At 35.8% G+C, this 13,785-nt stretch overlaps 1 protein-coding gene across 1 annotated transcript in view; it reads right to left on the reverse strand.

Moving 5' to 3' along the window:
* The window catches only part of SHC3 (SHC adaptor protein 3), a 225,722-nt gene that overhangs the window by 12,780 nt on the left and 199,157 nt on the right, over positions 1-13,785 (reverse strand). The window contains 1 exon segment of the mRNA XM_044657594.1: positions 8,649-8,663. Coding sequence (XP_044513529.1) covers positions 8,649-8,663 — 15 coding nt within the window.

The raw sequence follows: 13,785 nt of genomic DNA on the forward strand, positions 1-13,785 counted from the left end.
CTTCTACCAAGGAGCCAATACACAGAAGTTAAGGGTTTAAAAACAAAACAAAATTTAAAAAAAATAGTGATTTAGAGCATTTTTCATTTGACTATAGTTAGCTTTGGTTCCTTCTTTTTTTTAAAATAATTTTTATTTTTTAGAAAAGTTATCATGGTTACATGATTCATGTTCTTTACTTTCCCCTTCACCCCCCCCCGAACTCCTCCCCCGCAAGCCAATGCGCATTTCCACTGGTTTTAACATGTGTCATCAATCAAGACTTATTTCCAAATTGTAGATAGTTGCATTGGTGTGGTAGTTTAGAGTCTATATCCCCAATCATGTCCACCTCAACCCATGTGTTCAAGCAGTTGTTTTCTTCTGTGTTTCCACCCCTGTAGTTCTACCTCTGAATGTGGGTATTGTTCCTTTCCATAACTCCCTCAGAATTGTTATGGATCACTGCATTGCTGCTAGTACAGAAGTCCATTGCATTCAATTTTACCACAGTGTATTGTCTCTGTGTACAATGTTCTTCTGGCTCTGCTCCTGTAACTCTGCATCAAATACTGGAGATCCTGGATAATTCCTCCAGTTTACTATTCCTTTGAGCACAGTAGTATTCCATCATTGGCATATAATACAGTTTATTCAGCCATTCCCCAAAAGAAGGGCATACCCTCATTTTCCAGTTTTCTTTGTACAAGTCTTTTTAGCTATGATATCTTTGGGGTACAAACCCAACAATAGTATGGCTGGATCAAAGGGCAGACAGTCTTTTAGAGCTCTTTGGGCATAGTTCCAAATTACCATCCAGAATGGTTGGATCAGTACACAACTCCACCAGCAATGCATTAATGTCCCAATTTTGCCACATCCCCTCCAACATTAATTACTCTCCCCTACTACCATTTTAGCCAATCTACTAGGTGTGAGGTGACACCTCAGTGTTGTTTTGATTTGCATTTCTCTAATTATTAGAGATTTAGAACATTTTTAATGTGCTTATTAATAGTTTTGATTTCTTTATCTGAAAATTGCCTATTCATGTCTCTTGCCCATTTATCAATTGGGGAATGGCTTGATTTTTTATACAATTGATTTACCTCCTTGTATATTTGGGTAATTAGACCCCTGTCAGAGTTTTTTTTATAAAGAGTTTTTCCCAGTTTGTTGTTTCTGTTCTGATTTTGGTTGCATAGTTTTTTGTTTGTGCAAAAGCTTTTTAATTTAGTATAATCAAAATCATTTATTTTACATTTTGTAACTTTCTCTAACTCTTGCTTAGTTTTAAAATCTTTCCTTTTCCAGAGATCTGACAAGTAAACTATTCTATGTTCACTTAACTTATTTATAGTTTCCCTCTTTATATTCAGATCATTCACCCATTCTGAATTTATCTTGGTGTAGGGTATAAGATGTTGATCTAAACATGATCTCTCACATATTGTTTTCCAAATTTCCCAGCAGTTTTTGTCAAATAGTGGATTCATGTCCCAAAAGTTGGGCTCTTTGGATTTATCATACACTGTCTTGCTGATGTCACTTACCCCAAATCTATTCTACTGATCCTCCCTTCTGTCTCTTAGCCAGTACCATACCATTTTGATGACCTCTGCTTTATAGTATAGTTTAATATCTGGTACTGCTAGGCCACCTTCCTTCACGGTTTTTTTTTCATTATTTCCCTTGATATTCTTGACCTTTTGTTCTTCCAAATGAACTTTGTTATAGTTCTTTCTAATTCAGTAAAGAAGTTTTTTGGTAGTTTGATAGATATGTCACTAAATAAATAAATTAATTTGGGTAGAATGGTCACTTTTATTATGTTAGTTTGTCCTACCCATGAGCAATCAATGTTTTTCCAATCATTTAGATCTAGTTTTAATTCTTTGGAAAGTGTTTTGTAGTTGTGTTCGTATAATTCCTGTGTTTGTTTTGGTAGATAGATTCCTAAGTATTTTATATTGTCTAGGGTGATTTTAAATCGTGTTTCTCTTTCTACCTCTTGCTGCTGTGATATGTTGGAAATATATAGAAATGCTGATGATTTATGTGCATTTACTTTCTATCCTGCAACTTTGCTAAAGTTCTTGATTATTTCTACAAGCTTCCTAGTTGATTCTCTAGGATTTTTTAAGTAGAACATCATATCATCTGCAAAGAGTGATAGCTTAGTCTCCTCCTTGCCTATTTTAATGCCTTCAATTGCTTTTTCTTCTCTAATTGCTACTGCTAGTGTTTCTAGTACAATGTTAAATAATAGAGATGATAATGGGCATCCTTGTTTCACTCCTGATCTTATTGGGAAGGCTTCTAATTTATCCCCAATGCATATGATGCTTGTTGATGGTTTATGTATATATTGTTAATAATTTTTAGTAAAGGTCCTTCTATTCCTAAACTTTCCAGGGTTTTCAAGAGGAATGGGTGCTGTATTTTGTCAAAGGCTTTTTCAGCTTCTATTGAGATAATCATGTCATTTTTGTTTGTTAGATTGTTGATACGGTCAATTATGTGGATTGTTTTCCTAATGTTGAACCATCCTTGCATTCTCTGTATAAATCCCACCTGATCATGGTGGATGATCCTCTTGATCACTTGCTGGAGTCTTTTTGCTAGTATTCTATTTAAGATTTTTGCATCTATGTTCATTAGGGAGATTGGTCTGTAGTTTTCTTTCTGTTTTTGATCTGTATCACTTTGGAATCAGTACCATATTTATGTAATAAAAGGAATTTGGTAGGACTCCTTTGCTTATTATATCCAATAATTTGTATAGTATTGGATTAGTTGTTCCTTGAGTGTTTGATAGAATTCACTAGTGAATCCAAAAGGCCCTGGCGATTTTTTTCTTAGGGAGTTCTTTGATGGCTTGTTCAATTTCTTTTTCTGAAATGGGATTGTTTAGGTATTCTATTTCTTCTGCTGTTAATCTAGGCAATTTATATTTTTGTAAGTATTCATCCATATCTCCTAAATTTTTATATTTATTGCCATATAATTGGGCAAAATAGTTTTTAATGATTGCCTTAATTTCCCCTTCATTAGCGGTGAGGTCTCCCTTTTCATCTTTGATACTATCAATTTGGTTTTCTTCTTTCCTTTTTTTTATTAGATTGACCAGTACTTTGTCTATTTTATCTGTTTTTTCAAAGTACCAGCTTCTAGTCTTATTTATTAATTCAATAGTTCTTTTACTTTCGATTTTATTAATTTCTCCCTTGGTTTTTAGTATTTCTAATTTAGTTTTCATCTGGGGATTTTTGATTTGCTCACTTTCTAATTTTTTGAGTTGCATGCCCAATTCATTGATCTCTGCCCTCCTTAATTTGTTAATATATGCACTCAAGGATATAAATTTCCCCCTGAGTACTGCCTTGGCCGCATCCCACAGATTTTGGTAGGATGTCTCATCATTGTCATTTTCTTCAATGAAATTGTTGATTGTTTCTATGATTCCTTCTTTGACCAATTGGTTTTGAAGAATCATATTATTTAATTTCCAATTAGTTTTTGATTTTCCTGTCCAAGTGCCCTCACTAATTATTATTTTTATTGCATTATGATCTGAGAAGGTTACATTTATTATTTCTGCTCTTTTGCATTTGTTTGCAATGATTCTATGCCCTATTACATGGTCAATCTTTGTGAATGTGCCATGTGCAGCTGAGAAGAAGGTGTATTCCTTTTTGTCCCTATTTATTTTCCTCCACATATCAATTAGATCTAATTTTTCTAGGACTTCATTCACCTCTCTTACCTCTTTCTTATTTATTTTTCGGTTTGATTTATCTAGATCAGAGAGGAATATTTAGATCTCCCACTAGTATGGTTTTACTGTCTATTTTTTTCTTGAGCTCTGCCAGTTTCTCCTTTATGAATTTGGGTGCTATGCCACTTGGCGCATATATATTGAGCAGTGTTATTTCCTCATTGTTTATACTGCCTTTAATCAAGATGTAATGACCTTCCCTGTCTTTTTTAATCATATCTATTTTTACTTTGGCTTTGTCAGAAATCATAATAGCCACTCCTGCCTTCTTTTTCTCATTAGAAGCCCAAAAGATTATGCTCAAGCCCTTTACTTTAAACTTATGTATATCCAAACACCTCATATGTGTTTCTTGTAGACAACATATGGTAGGATTTTGGTTTCTAATCCACTCTGCTATTTGCTTCCATTTTATGGGTGAGTTCATCCCATTCACATTCAGAGTTATAATTATCAGTTGTGTATTCCCCAACATTTCGGTATCCTCTCCTAGTTTTAACCCTTCTTTTTAGGCTATTTCCTTTTAAACCAGTGATTTGTTTTAAACCAGTAACCCTTGTCCCCTCCCTTGATTTACTTCCATTTCCACCTCCTCCCTTATTATTCCCCTGTTTTTATTTTTAAGGCCTAATGAATACCCTCCCTCTTCTCTTCCACTCCCTTTTTTGACTTCCCCACTCCTCTTCTCTCCTTGGTTTATTCCTTCTGACTTTCTTAGTAGGGTTAGATAGAGTTCTGTATCCCAATGGATAAAGCTACTCTTCCCTCTCAGGGTTAATTTCACTGAGAGTAAGGTTTAAATATTACCTCTTAATGCTCTCTTCCTCTCCTTCTTATAATAGCATTCATCCCCTCCCCTTCCCATGCCCTCTTTGTGTGTAATAGAATGTCCTATTTTTCTCATTCATTCAAGTTTCTCTTGGTGTCCTCTACTATTCACCCCACTCTTTCCCACCTACCTCCTTATCATTTTAGACCATTTAGTACTCCAACCTCTCCCTGTGAATAATTCTTCTAATTACTATAATAGTGAATAGAGTTCACTACAGAGAATTACATATAACATTTCTCCATATAGGAATACAAATAATTAGATCTTATTGAAGCCCTTAAAGAGGCAAATTTAAAAATAACAGTTTTCTTTCTTTCCCCTCTGTTTCTTATTTACCTTTTCATGTTTCTCTTGGTTTTTGTCTTTGGATATTGAACTTTCCATTTAGTCCTGGTCTTTCCTCTGTGTGAAAATACTTGGAAATCTTCTAGCTTGTTGAATGCCCATACTTTCCCCTGGAAGTACATAGTCAGTTTTGATGGGTAGGTGATCCTTGGTTGTAGACCCAGTTCTCTTGCCTTTCTGAATATCATATTCCAAGCCTTGCGGTCTCTTAGTGTGGAGGCTGCCAGATCCTGTGTGATCCTGATTGGTGCTCCTTGATATCTGAATTGTCTCTTTCTGGCTTCTTGCAACATTTTTTCTTTTACTTGGAAGCTCTTGAATTTGACTATTATATTCCTGGGGGTTGTCTTTTCAAGGTTTAGTGTAGAGGGTGATCTATGGATCCTTTCAATGTCCATATTGCCCTCTTGTTGTAGAACTTCAGGGCAGTTTTGCTGAATAATTTCTTATAGTATGGAGTCCACATTCTATTAATTTCTGCTTTTTCAGGAAGACCAATGATTCTCAAATTGTCTCTTCTAGACCTGTTTTCTTGATCTGTCAATTTCTCAGTGAGATGTTTCATGTTTCCTTCTATTTTATCAGTCTTTTGACTTTGCTTTATTTGTTCTTGCTGTCTTGAGACATCATTGGCTTCTACTTGCCCAATTCTTGTCTTTAGAGACTGGTTTTCTGATATAATCTTTTGATTTTCCTTTTTGATTTGGTCCATCCTGTTTTCCAGCTGTTTGATTTTGGTCTCCAATTTGCTTGTCAATTCTTTTGATTTGAGGGCATCTTTTTTGAATTGCCCAATTCCAGCCTTTAAGGACTAGTTTTCAGCTATAATCTTTTGGTTTTCCTTTTGAATCTGGTCTGTTTGGTTCTTCAAGGCTTCTAGCTGGTCATTTCTCATCTTCAATTTGCTTATCAATTTATTTGATTTCTGAGCCTCACTTTCTAATAGCAAAATTCTGCCTTTTAAACTGTTATTTTCTTGCCAGTTCTCTACCATCTTTCTCATAATCTCAGATTTGAACTCTTCAAGAAGCTTGTGACCAGTTTTCATTTTCTAGGGAAGGTTTGGATATGGTTACTTGTTTATTCTCCTCTGCTGTTTGCTCTGTTGTCTGGATTCTTTTCTGTGTAAAAGTTGTTGAGTGTTAAAGATTTTTTCTTGATCTTTCTCTTCTGGAGTTCTTGTGACTGGCTTGCCATTTTTAGCCCAGGGCCCTCTCAGCTTTATCCTCACAACCAGGGTCTGTCTGCACTCTTTAGGCTCCTCAGGTCTCAGGTCTAGTTGTTCTCAGGGTCAAGCCTCCTGGTGGTCCCCTTGCTTGTTCCTCTGCCTGAAGGTCCTTTAACAGTCTCAGGGTGTGCTTCCACAGTCATGCACCCCTCTGCACTGGGTCCCCACCCAAGGTCCATGCCTGTGCTCAGGATCCACATCTGTTCCTTGCATCCGTGCCTGAGCTCAAGGTCTGTGTTCAAAGTCCTGCGTTCTTTAGCCTCTTGGGGTCTTCAGTCTTGCTGCTCTCAGAAACAGGCCATGGTGAGCTGCCAAGGACTAAATGGATGCCCCAAACTTGCTCTAACTCTTGTGTGCTGGCTTTGGCCCTGTAGGTGGTGTGTGGGAGAGGGGGTTGCTCAGCTCGCATTTTAGTGAGAGCTATTTCACTCCCTTATAGCATGGAAATGCCTCAATCCCATGTACCTTTAATGCTGCGCCCTGTTTTGGGGTCCCTTCGTTCATCTGGATTTGTTTTTATGTCCTCTTGAAGAGTCCTATATGTGTGGGTTAGGAGAGATTAAGCAGCTGTTTTTTACTCTGCCGCCATCTTAACCTAGAAGCCCAATAACACTTTGGTTCCTTCTGAAAGGATGCTTGTTTATATGCTTAGACCATTTGTTAATTGAGGAATGGCTCTTATATTTATTGATTTGATGCAATGTGTGAATTATTTGAGAAATGATAGCTTTATTAAAAAAAACTGATGTAAAATTTTTAATATTATTTCATTATCTATTAGAAGGATATAATTTCCTGTTTATCTCTTTTTAATCAGTTATATTTTTGCTTTTAGTTGCCAGAAATTATGAAAACCACTCCTGCCTTTTTTACTTATTCTGAAGTATAATGAACTCTACTCCAGCCCTTTATTTTTAATTTTGTGTTTTTCTCAAATTTCTCTTGTAAACAACATACTGTTGCACTCTTGCTTCTAATCCATTCTATCTCTTCCATTTTATGGATGAGTTCATCCTATTCACATTTATAATTATTAGTATTAACTGTAAATTTTTTCCATCTCATTTTCTTTGGTCTATCCTTTCCTCTCTGTTTTTATTCTGTCCCTCCTCAAAATCTGCTTTGCTTCTGACCACTGCCTCCTTTAATCCTCTCCCCTTTTTTTCATCCCCCAGCCTATATGTCTTAACCCTTTTCCTTCCTATTTCCTTATTTGGTAAGATAGATTTCTATATCTAGTTGAATATATATATATATATATATATATATATATATATATACATATATGTCTGTGTGTGTGTTTCACTTTTTTAATTAATCTCGATGAAAGAGAATTCCAAACATTGCTCTCCTGCTCATTTCCTCCTCCACTATAAAAGCTCTTCCTTGTGCACTTATTTTATATTAAGAAAATGTTTCTATTTTTTTCTCTCTCTTCTCCCTTTTCCCAGTGTATACCTTTCTCATCCCTTCACTTTTTTCTGAGGGGGAAAGTGAGTTATCTCAACATAATTGACTTATAATGATGCCCTCTGGTTATGCAGACTTCTTAATAATAATAAAGTTCTCAGGAGTTACATATATCACTTTTCTACATAGGAATGTAAGCAATTTAACTTTATTGAGTCCCTTATGATTACTCTTTCAAATTTAATTTTTGTGTTTCTCTTGAGTCATGTGTTCATCAAATTTTCTATTCAACTCTGGTCTTTTCATCAGGAATGCCTAAACTTCTCGATTTCACTAACTATCTATTTCCTTCCTGAATAATTACACTCAGTTTTGAGGGGCAGATTATTCTTGGTTTTAATCCTGGTTCCTTTGTTTTCTGAAATATATTCCAAGCCGTCTACCCCTTTAATGTGGAAGCCGTTAAATTTCGTATGAGCCTGACTATGGCTTCATAATATTTGAATCATTTCTTTCTGGCTGGTTCAAATATTTTCTCCTTGACCTGGAAACTCCAAAATCTGTCTATAATATTCCTAGACATTTTCATTTTCAGATCTTTCTCAGATGTTTGCTGGAGTCTTTCAGTTTCTATTTTACCATATGGATATAAGATTTTCGAACATTTTTCTTTTATACTTTCTTGAAATATGATGTCTAGGCTTTTTTATGGTTTTCAGGTAGTTTGGTAATTCTTAATCTCTCCTCACTCTATTTTTAAGTGAGTTGTTTTTCCTATGAGAGATCACATTTTTTCTTCTATTCTTTTGATGGAGTCACTAGCTTCCAAGTGGCAATTATAATTTTTAAGGAATTATCTCTTTCCCAAACTGTTGCACATCTTTCACCATCTGGTTAATTCTGCTTTTTAAGATGTTATTTTCTTCAGTATTTTTTGGTGTTTCTTTTATGAAACTGTTAATTTTCTTTTCATAATTTTCCTATGTCTTTATATTTATATTCACAATTTTCCTCTACCACTTTATCTCTTTTTTTAATGCTTCTAGAAATTCCAGTTAGACTTGGGTCCAATTAGCATTGGTCTTTGGTTTCTTCATTTTATTGTAGCTGTTTTCATATTGTTGTAATCTTCTGAGTTTTTTACTTGGCCTTCCTTTCCACCACAGTACCTTTTTACAGTCAAGTTCTTTATTATTATGTTTTGTGTCATTTTTCCAGCCCACTTCTTGACTTTTCACTATGTTAAGGTTGGGCTCTGCTCACCTCAGGTTAAGGAATCCTTAACCAAAACTTAAGACTTTTTCATGATGCTTTTTAAGAGCTAGGTCTGAGGGTCTTCAACAGTTTTTGTATTTCCAAGGTGGTACAATCAGAAGAAGGGTGTAATAACTAATCTCCTAGTCTTTTGGTCTTTACCAGGGCATGGCCCTAATATGGAGGAGTAAAGCAGAGAAGCTCAGGGTCACCACAAGAATCCTCTCCAACCAATAGTAAAATAATGCCACAAAACAAATACAGGAGGGAAAGAACCAACAAGGAGACAGAGTGAAACAACATTCAAGAGAAGAAAAACCCAAATGGTAGGCAAAGAACATCTGGGGCACTGGGGTAGAGAGGAACACAGTCAGCAGGAAGGAGTGAAGAAAATGTCACACACCCCAACCCCACATCTGCTGTTCTAGGTATAGAACTTTAGTCCAAACCAACATTCATATCCTGAGACTCTGCCTAGGCAAAAGAGAGGTCCAACCAACCCACACCCCTTGAAATTCTAAACCTGTGGTGAAGCCTGGAATCCCAACCCAGAGCAGTCTGTACTGAAGTGGGCTGACCTGTGTGGGCCCAGAGTGATGCCAGGAATGGCAGTCTGGGCTTATGGTGAAGACATAGATCCCAGTTTGGGGTATTTGGTAGACTCAAAGTGGGTATGGAACTTTTTGCCAAAAGCTCTTGGTGGAGCTCTAGGACTGAGCAATAAACTGTGTGCCAGATTAGATCAAGTACACAGTGAGACCAAAAACTTACATCTAAACCTAAGGCTAGAATTTGAGTAGTTCCTGATCTGATCAAGCTCAGAGTAAATTCAAAAGCTTATGCCCAAACCTGAGGTAAGTCTTTAAGTTATTAACATCTCAAGGGTTAATGGAATCAGCAGTGGAAGGTACATCTCAGAGCTTTCAGCCATCAAACCATCATACCTTATTGGAAAAACTGAAACTGGCAGAACCTCCCAGAAAAGAGAGCCTACCTATTAAAAGGCAGGGAAAATGAGGAAACATATGCAAAATCCAAAATAAAATTGTGGATTGGATACAGATTCTGCAAGAGCTCAAAAAAGACTTCAAAAATCAATTAAGAGGGGGCAGCTGGGTAGCTCAGTGGATTGAGAGCCAGGCCTAGAGATGGGAGGTCCTAGGTTCAAATCTGGCCTCAGACACTTCCCAGCTGTGTGACCCTGGGCAAGTCACTTGACCCCTTACCACTTTTCTGCCTTGGAACCAATACACAGTATTGACTCCAAGACAGAAGGTAAGGGTTTAAAAAAAATCAAGAAAGGCAAAGGAAAAGAGGGGTAGAGAAATGCAAACAATGCAAGAAGAAATGGGCCAAATGAAAACAGAGACCCAAAAGCTGACAGAGGAAAATCAGGCTTTAAAAATCAGAATTGGGAAACTAGAAACTAATGATTTCATGAGAAATCAAGAAACAATCAAACAAAATCAAAAGAAGAAAAAACAACAGAAGAAAATATTAAATATCTTATCGAAAAAACAACTGACCTGGAAAATAGATTTAGGAAAGATAATTTAAAAATTATTAGACTACCTGAAAGTTATGATTTAAAAAAAACCTTGGAAATCATAATACAATAACTTATTAAAGAAAACTGCCCAGATATCCTTAAACAAGAAAATAAAATAGAAACTGAAACAATAACCCTAACCTCCAGAAAAAAAATCCTCAAATGATAACTTCCAGGGATATAATAGCTAAATTCAAGAGCCACCAAGCCAAGGAGAAAATATTGCAAGTAGCCAGAAAGAAACAATTCACATACCATGGAACTACTTTCTAGATCACAAAGGACTTAGAGGCTTCTAGATGAAAGGATCATAAGTGTAAAGGAGGGTTTGGGAACTATTTCCCAGGTGGAATGCAGCTGCCAGAAGATGTAGTCAAGAGTAGGTTTGAGAAAACTTGCAGCTGGATAATGTCAGTGAAAGACCAGCTGACAATTGAACTCAGTACATGGTCTGTACCTTCTTCACAGTAGACCAATCAGGGAGTAAATAATCCTCCCTTAACCACTAATAGAGTAAAACCAGTTCTTTTAGATGTTATAAGTATAGATAACTTACTTAAGATGAGTTTTATCTGACTGCGATTTGATGATCATAATATTAATCTTGATGATAAAAGATTAATTTTCACTTGATTGAACTTTTAAATAGAAGAAACTAAGCTTCAACTGTTACTTTATTATCTAAGAAGGTTGGTAGCTGATCAGGTCAGTAACACATTTCTCTTTTAAACTTATTTAATGAAAGTAAAACAAGGATGGGTAAAGGATAAGTCAAAGTGGAAAGGAAAGAGGGATTGGGAATAAAACCTGAATCTTTGCTAAACTAAATAAATTGATAAAATATCTTCAGGAGATTTCAGATGATGTTAACACCCTGAACCTGACAGGCTGATTCACCTCAGCCAGGCCACTGGGCCTAGCCCAAGCTTCTAGATGGTTTAGCTCAGATAAAGTTGGCTACTCTTAATAGGATTGTTCTTCTGTAATTATCTTCTTGTTGGTAATGAGAAGTTTGTAGATCAATGATGATGTTTTGGCAGTAGATGTTAATATCCTGGAAGAGCCTAATATACCTAAAAGGTATAAGTTAATCCTAGCTTGTGAAATAGCTATGAGGCAATTTTATGAGCCTACCATTTCTCCCACCATTTCTCATAACTGAGTCTCTAAGATTAGGATCCAGCTTCTATTTATAGGGTGCTCTTAACAGTCTTTTTGGTCTCATGCTAGCTCATGCCAACCCTTGAATTCTACAATCCAAACTAGCAACTGGCAACTGTTCTAGCCCAAGATGGCTCCTTGCAAATTATTTACAAAAGGCACAGAATATGATATTCAGGAAGGTGAAAGATCTAGGTTTACAGTCCAGAGTCACCTATCCAGCAACACTGAGTACATTCTTTTGGGGGGAAAATGGACATTCAATAAGATTTCCGAACATTCCTGAGGAATGAGCCAAATCTAAACAAAAAATGTGAAGTCCAAATATAAGACCCAAGAGAAGCCTAAAAAGGTAAATAAGAAAGAGAAAATTTAAGGAACTCATTATGGTCAAAATGTTCATATTTCTACATGAAAAGAGGATATCCATAATTCTCAAAAGTTACTCTTAGTAGTAGAGAAGATAAAAGGAATATAGTTAGAAAGAGGGTGGGGAATTAAGCTGATTATGATGATATTACATATATGATGATGCATGATGATATGTATGTGTAAATGCGGTGATAGGAAATAGGTACGTATGACATGATGTGTATTCATATAATATATAAAGAAAATCAAGGGGTGAAAAAGAGGTTTCCTCTGAGAGAAAAGAGAAGGGAGAGATAGAATGGGGTAAATTATGTAACCAAGAGGCATGAAAAATTATTATGAGAAGGGAGGATAAGGGTGGTGATGGTGATGACTTTACTCTAATCATAAGTGGCTCAGAGAAGGAAAAACAAATACACTCACTGGGGTATAGAATTACATCTTACCCACAGAGAAGTAGACGGGGAATAAGACAAGTGAATGGGGAGGTAATTGGAGAGAGGGAAAAGTTGGGAGGAGTGATGAAAAGCAAAACAGTGATAAAGAGGAACAGAGTGAAAGGGAATAGAGCAGGATCAAAAGGGGAAAATAAGATGGAAGGTAATACAGTTATTAATCAAAAATTTGAATGTGAATGGGATGGCGCAAGCAAGTCCTCCAAAGTTGGATTGTTCTATGGCTGATCCTCTCCACTGACTCTTTTTTTTAAGGACCTTTTACATCAAATCAATACTAAATATTGGTTCCAAGACAAAAAAGCAGTAAGGGATAGGCAATTAGAGTTAAGATCTCCCTAAGACTTCCACAGGTCATACAACTAGGAAGCATCTGAGGCCATATTTGAACCCAGAACCTTCTATCTCCATGCCTGGTTTTTTATACACTGACTCTTTTAAGTGTAGTACTAGGAGAAATGCTAGCCTTTTAAAAGGGAACCAGGAATATGGTTGATACTCAGGCCAGCTAAGGATTAGAGTCCTTAGAATCTCATTAAAATGGTGATTCAATTCTTCATATCTCCTAAAAGAGTGGTGGGAATCAAAAATTTCTTTATGCCTCCTTTAATAACTAAATTCATTTTATCTGTTTCTTCCACTTAAATCCTGTAATTTCATATAGTGGACTAGGGAAACACCATACAATATGAGGTATGGATGATGGTTTAAAAACGAGCAAACTGGATGACCAATTAGAAGACTTCACTTATTCAGGTGGTGCTAGTGAGGTCTTGCTATCTGTTTTTACAAAATACCAGCTTCTAGTCTTATTTATTAATTCAATAGTTCTTTTACTTTTGATTTTATTAATTTCTCCCTTGATTTTTAGTATTTCTAATTTAGTTTTCATCTGGGGATTTTTAATTTGCTTGCTTTCTAGTTTTTTGAGTTGCATACCCAATTCATTAATCTCTGCCCTTCTTAATTTGTTAATATATGCACTCAAGGATATAAATTTCCCCGAGTACTGCCTTGGCTGCATCCCACAGAGTTTGGTGGATGTCTCATCATTGTCATTCTCTTCAATGAAATTGTTGATTGTTTCTATGATTTCTTCTTTGACTAATTGGTTTTGGAGAATCATATTGTTTAATTTCCAATTGGTTTTTGATTTGCCTGTCCAGGTGCCCTTGCTAATTATTATTTTTATTGCATTATGATCTGAGAAGGTTACATTTATTATATCTGCTCTTTTGCATTTTTTTGCAATGTTTCTATGCCCTATTACATGGTCAATCTTTGTGAATGTACCAAAAGAAGGTGTATTCCTTTTTGTCCCTATTTATTTTTCTGCACATATCAATTAAATCTAATTTTTCTAGGACTTCATTCACCTCTCTTACCTCTTTCTTATTTATTTTTTGGTTTGATTTATCTAGA

The sequence above is a fragment of the Gracilinanus agilis genome, chromosome 1 (assembly GCF_016433145.1).
Source record: "Gracilinanus agilis isolate LMUSP501 chromosome 1, AgileGrace, whole genome shotgun sequence".
NCBI lineage: Eukaryota > Metazoa > Chordata > Mammalia > Didelphimorphia > Didelphidae > Gracilinanus > Gracilinanus agilis.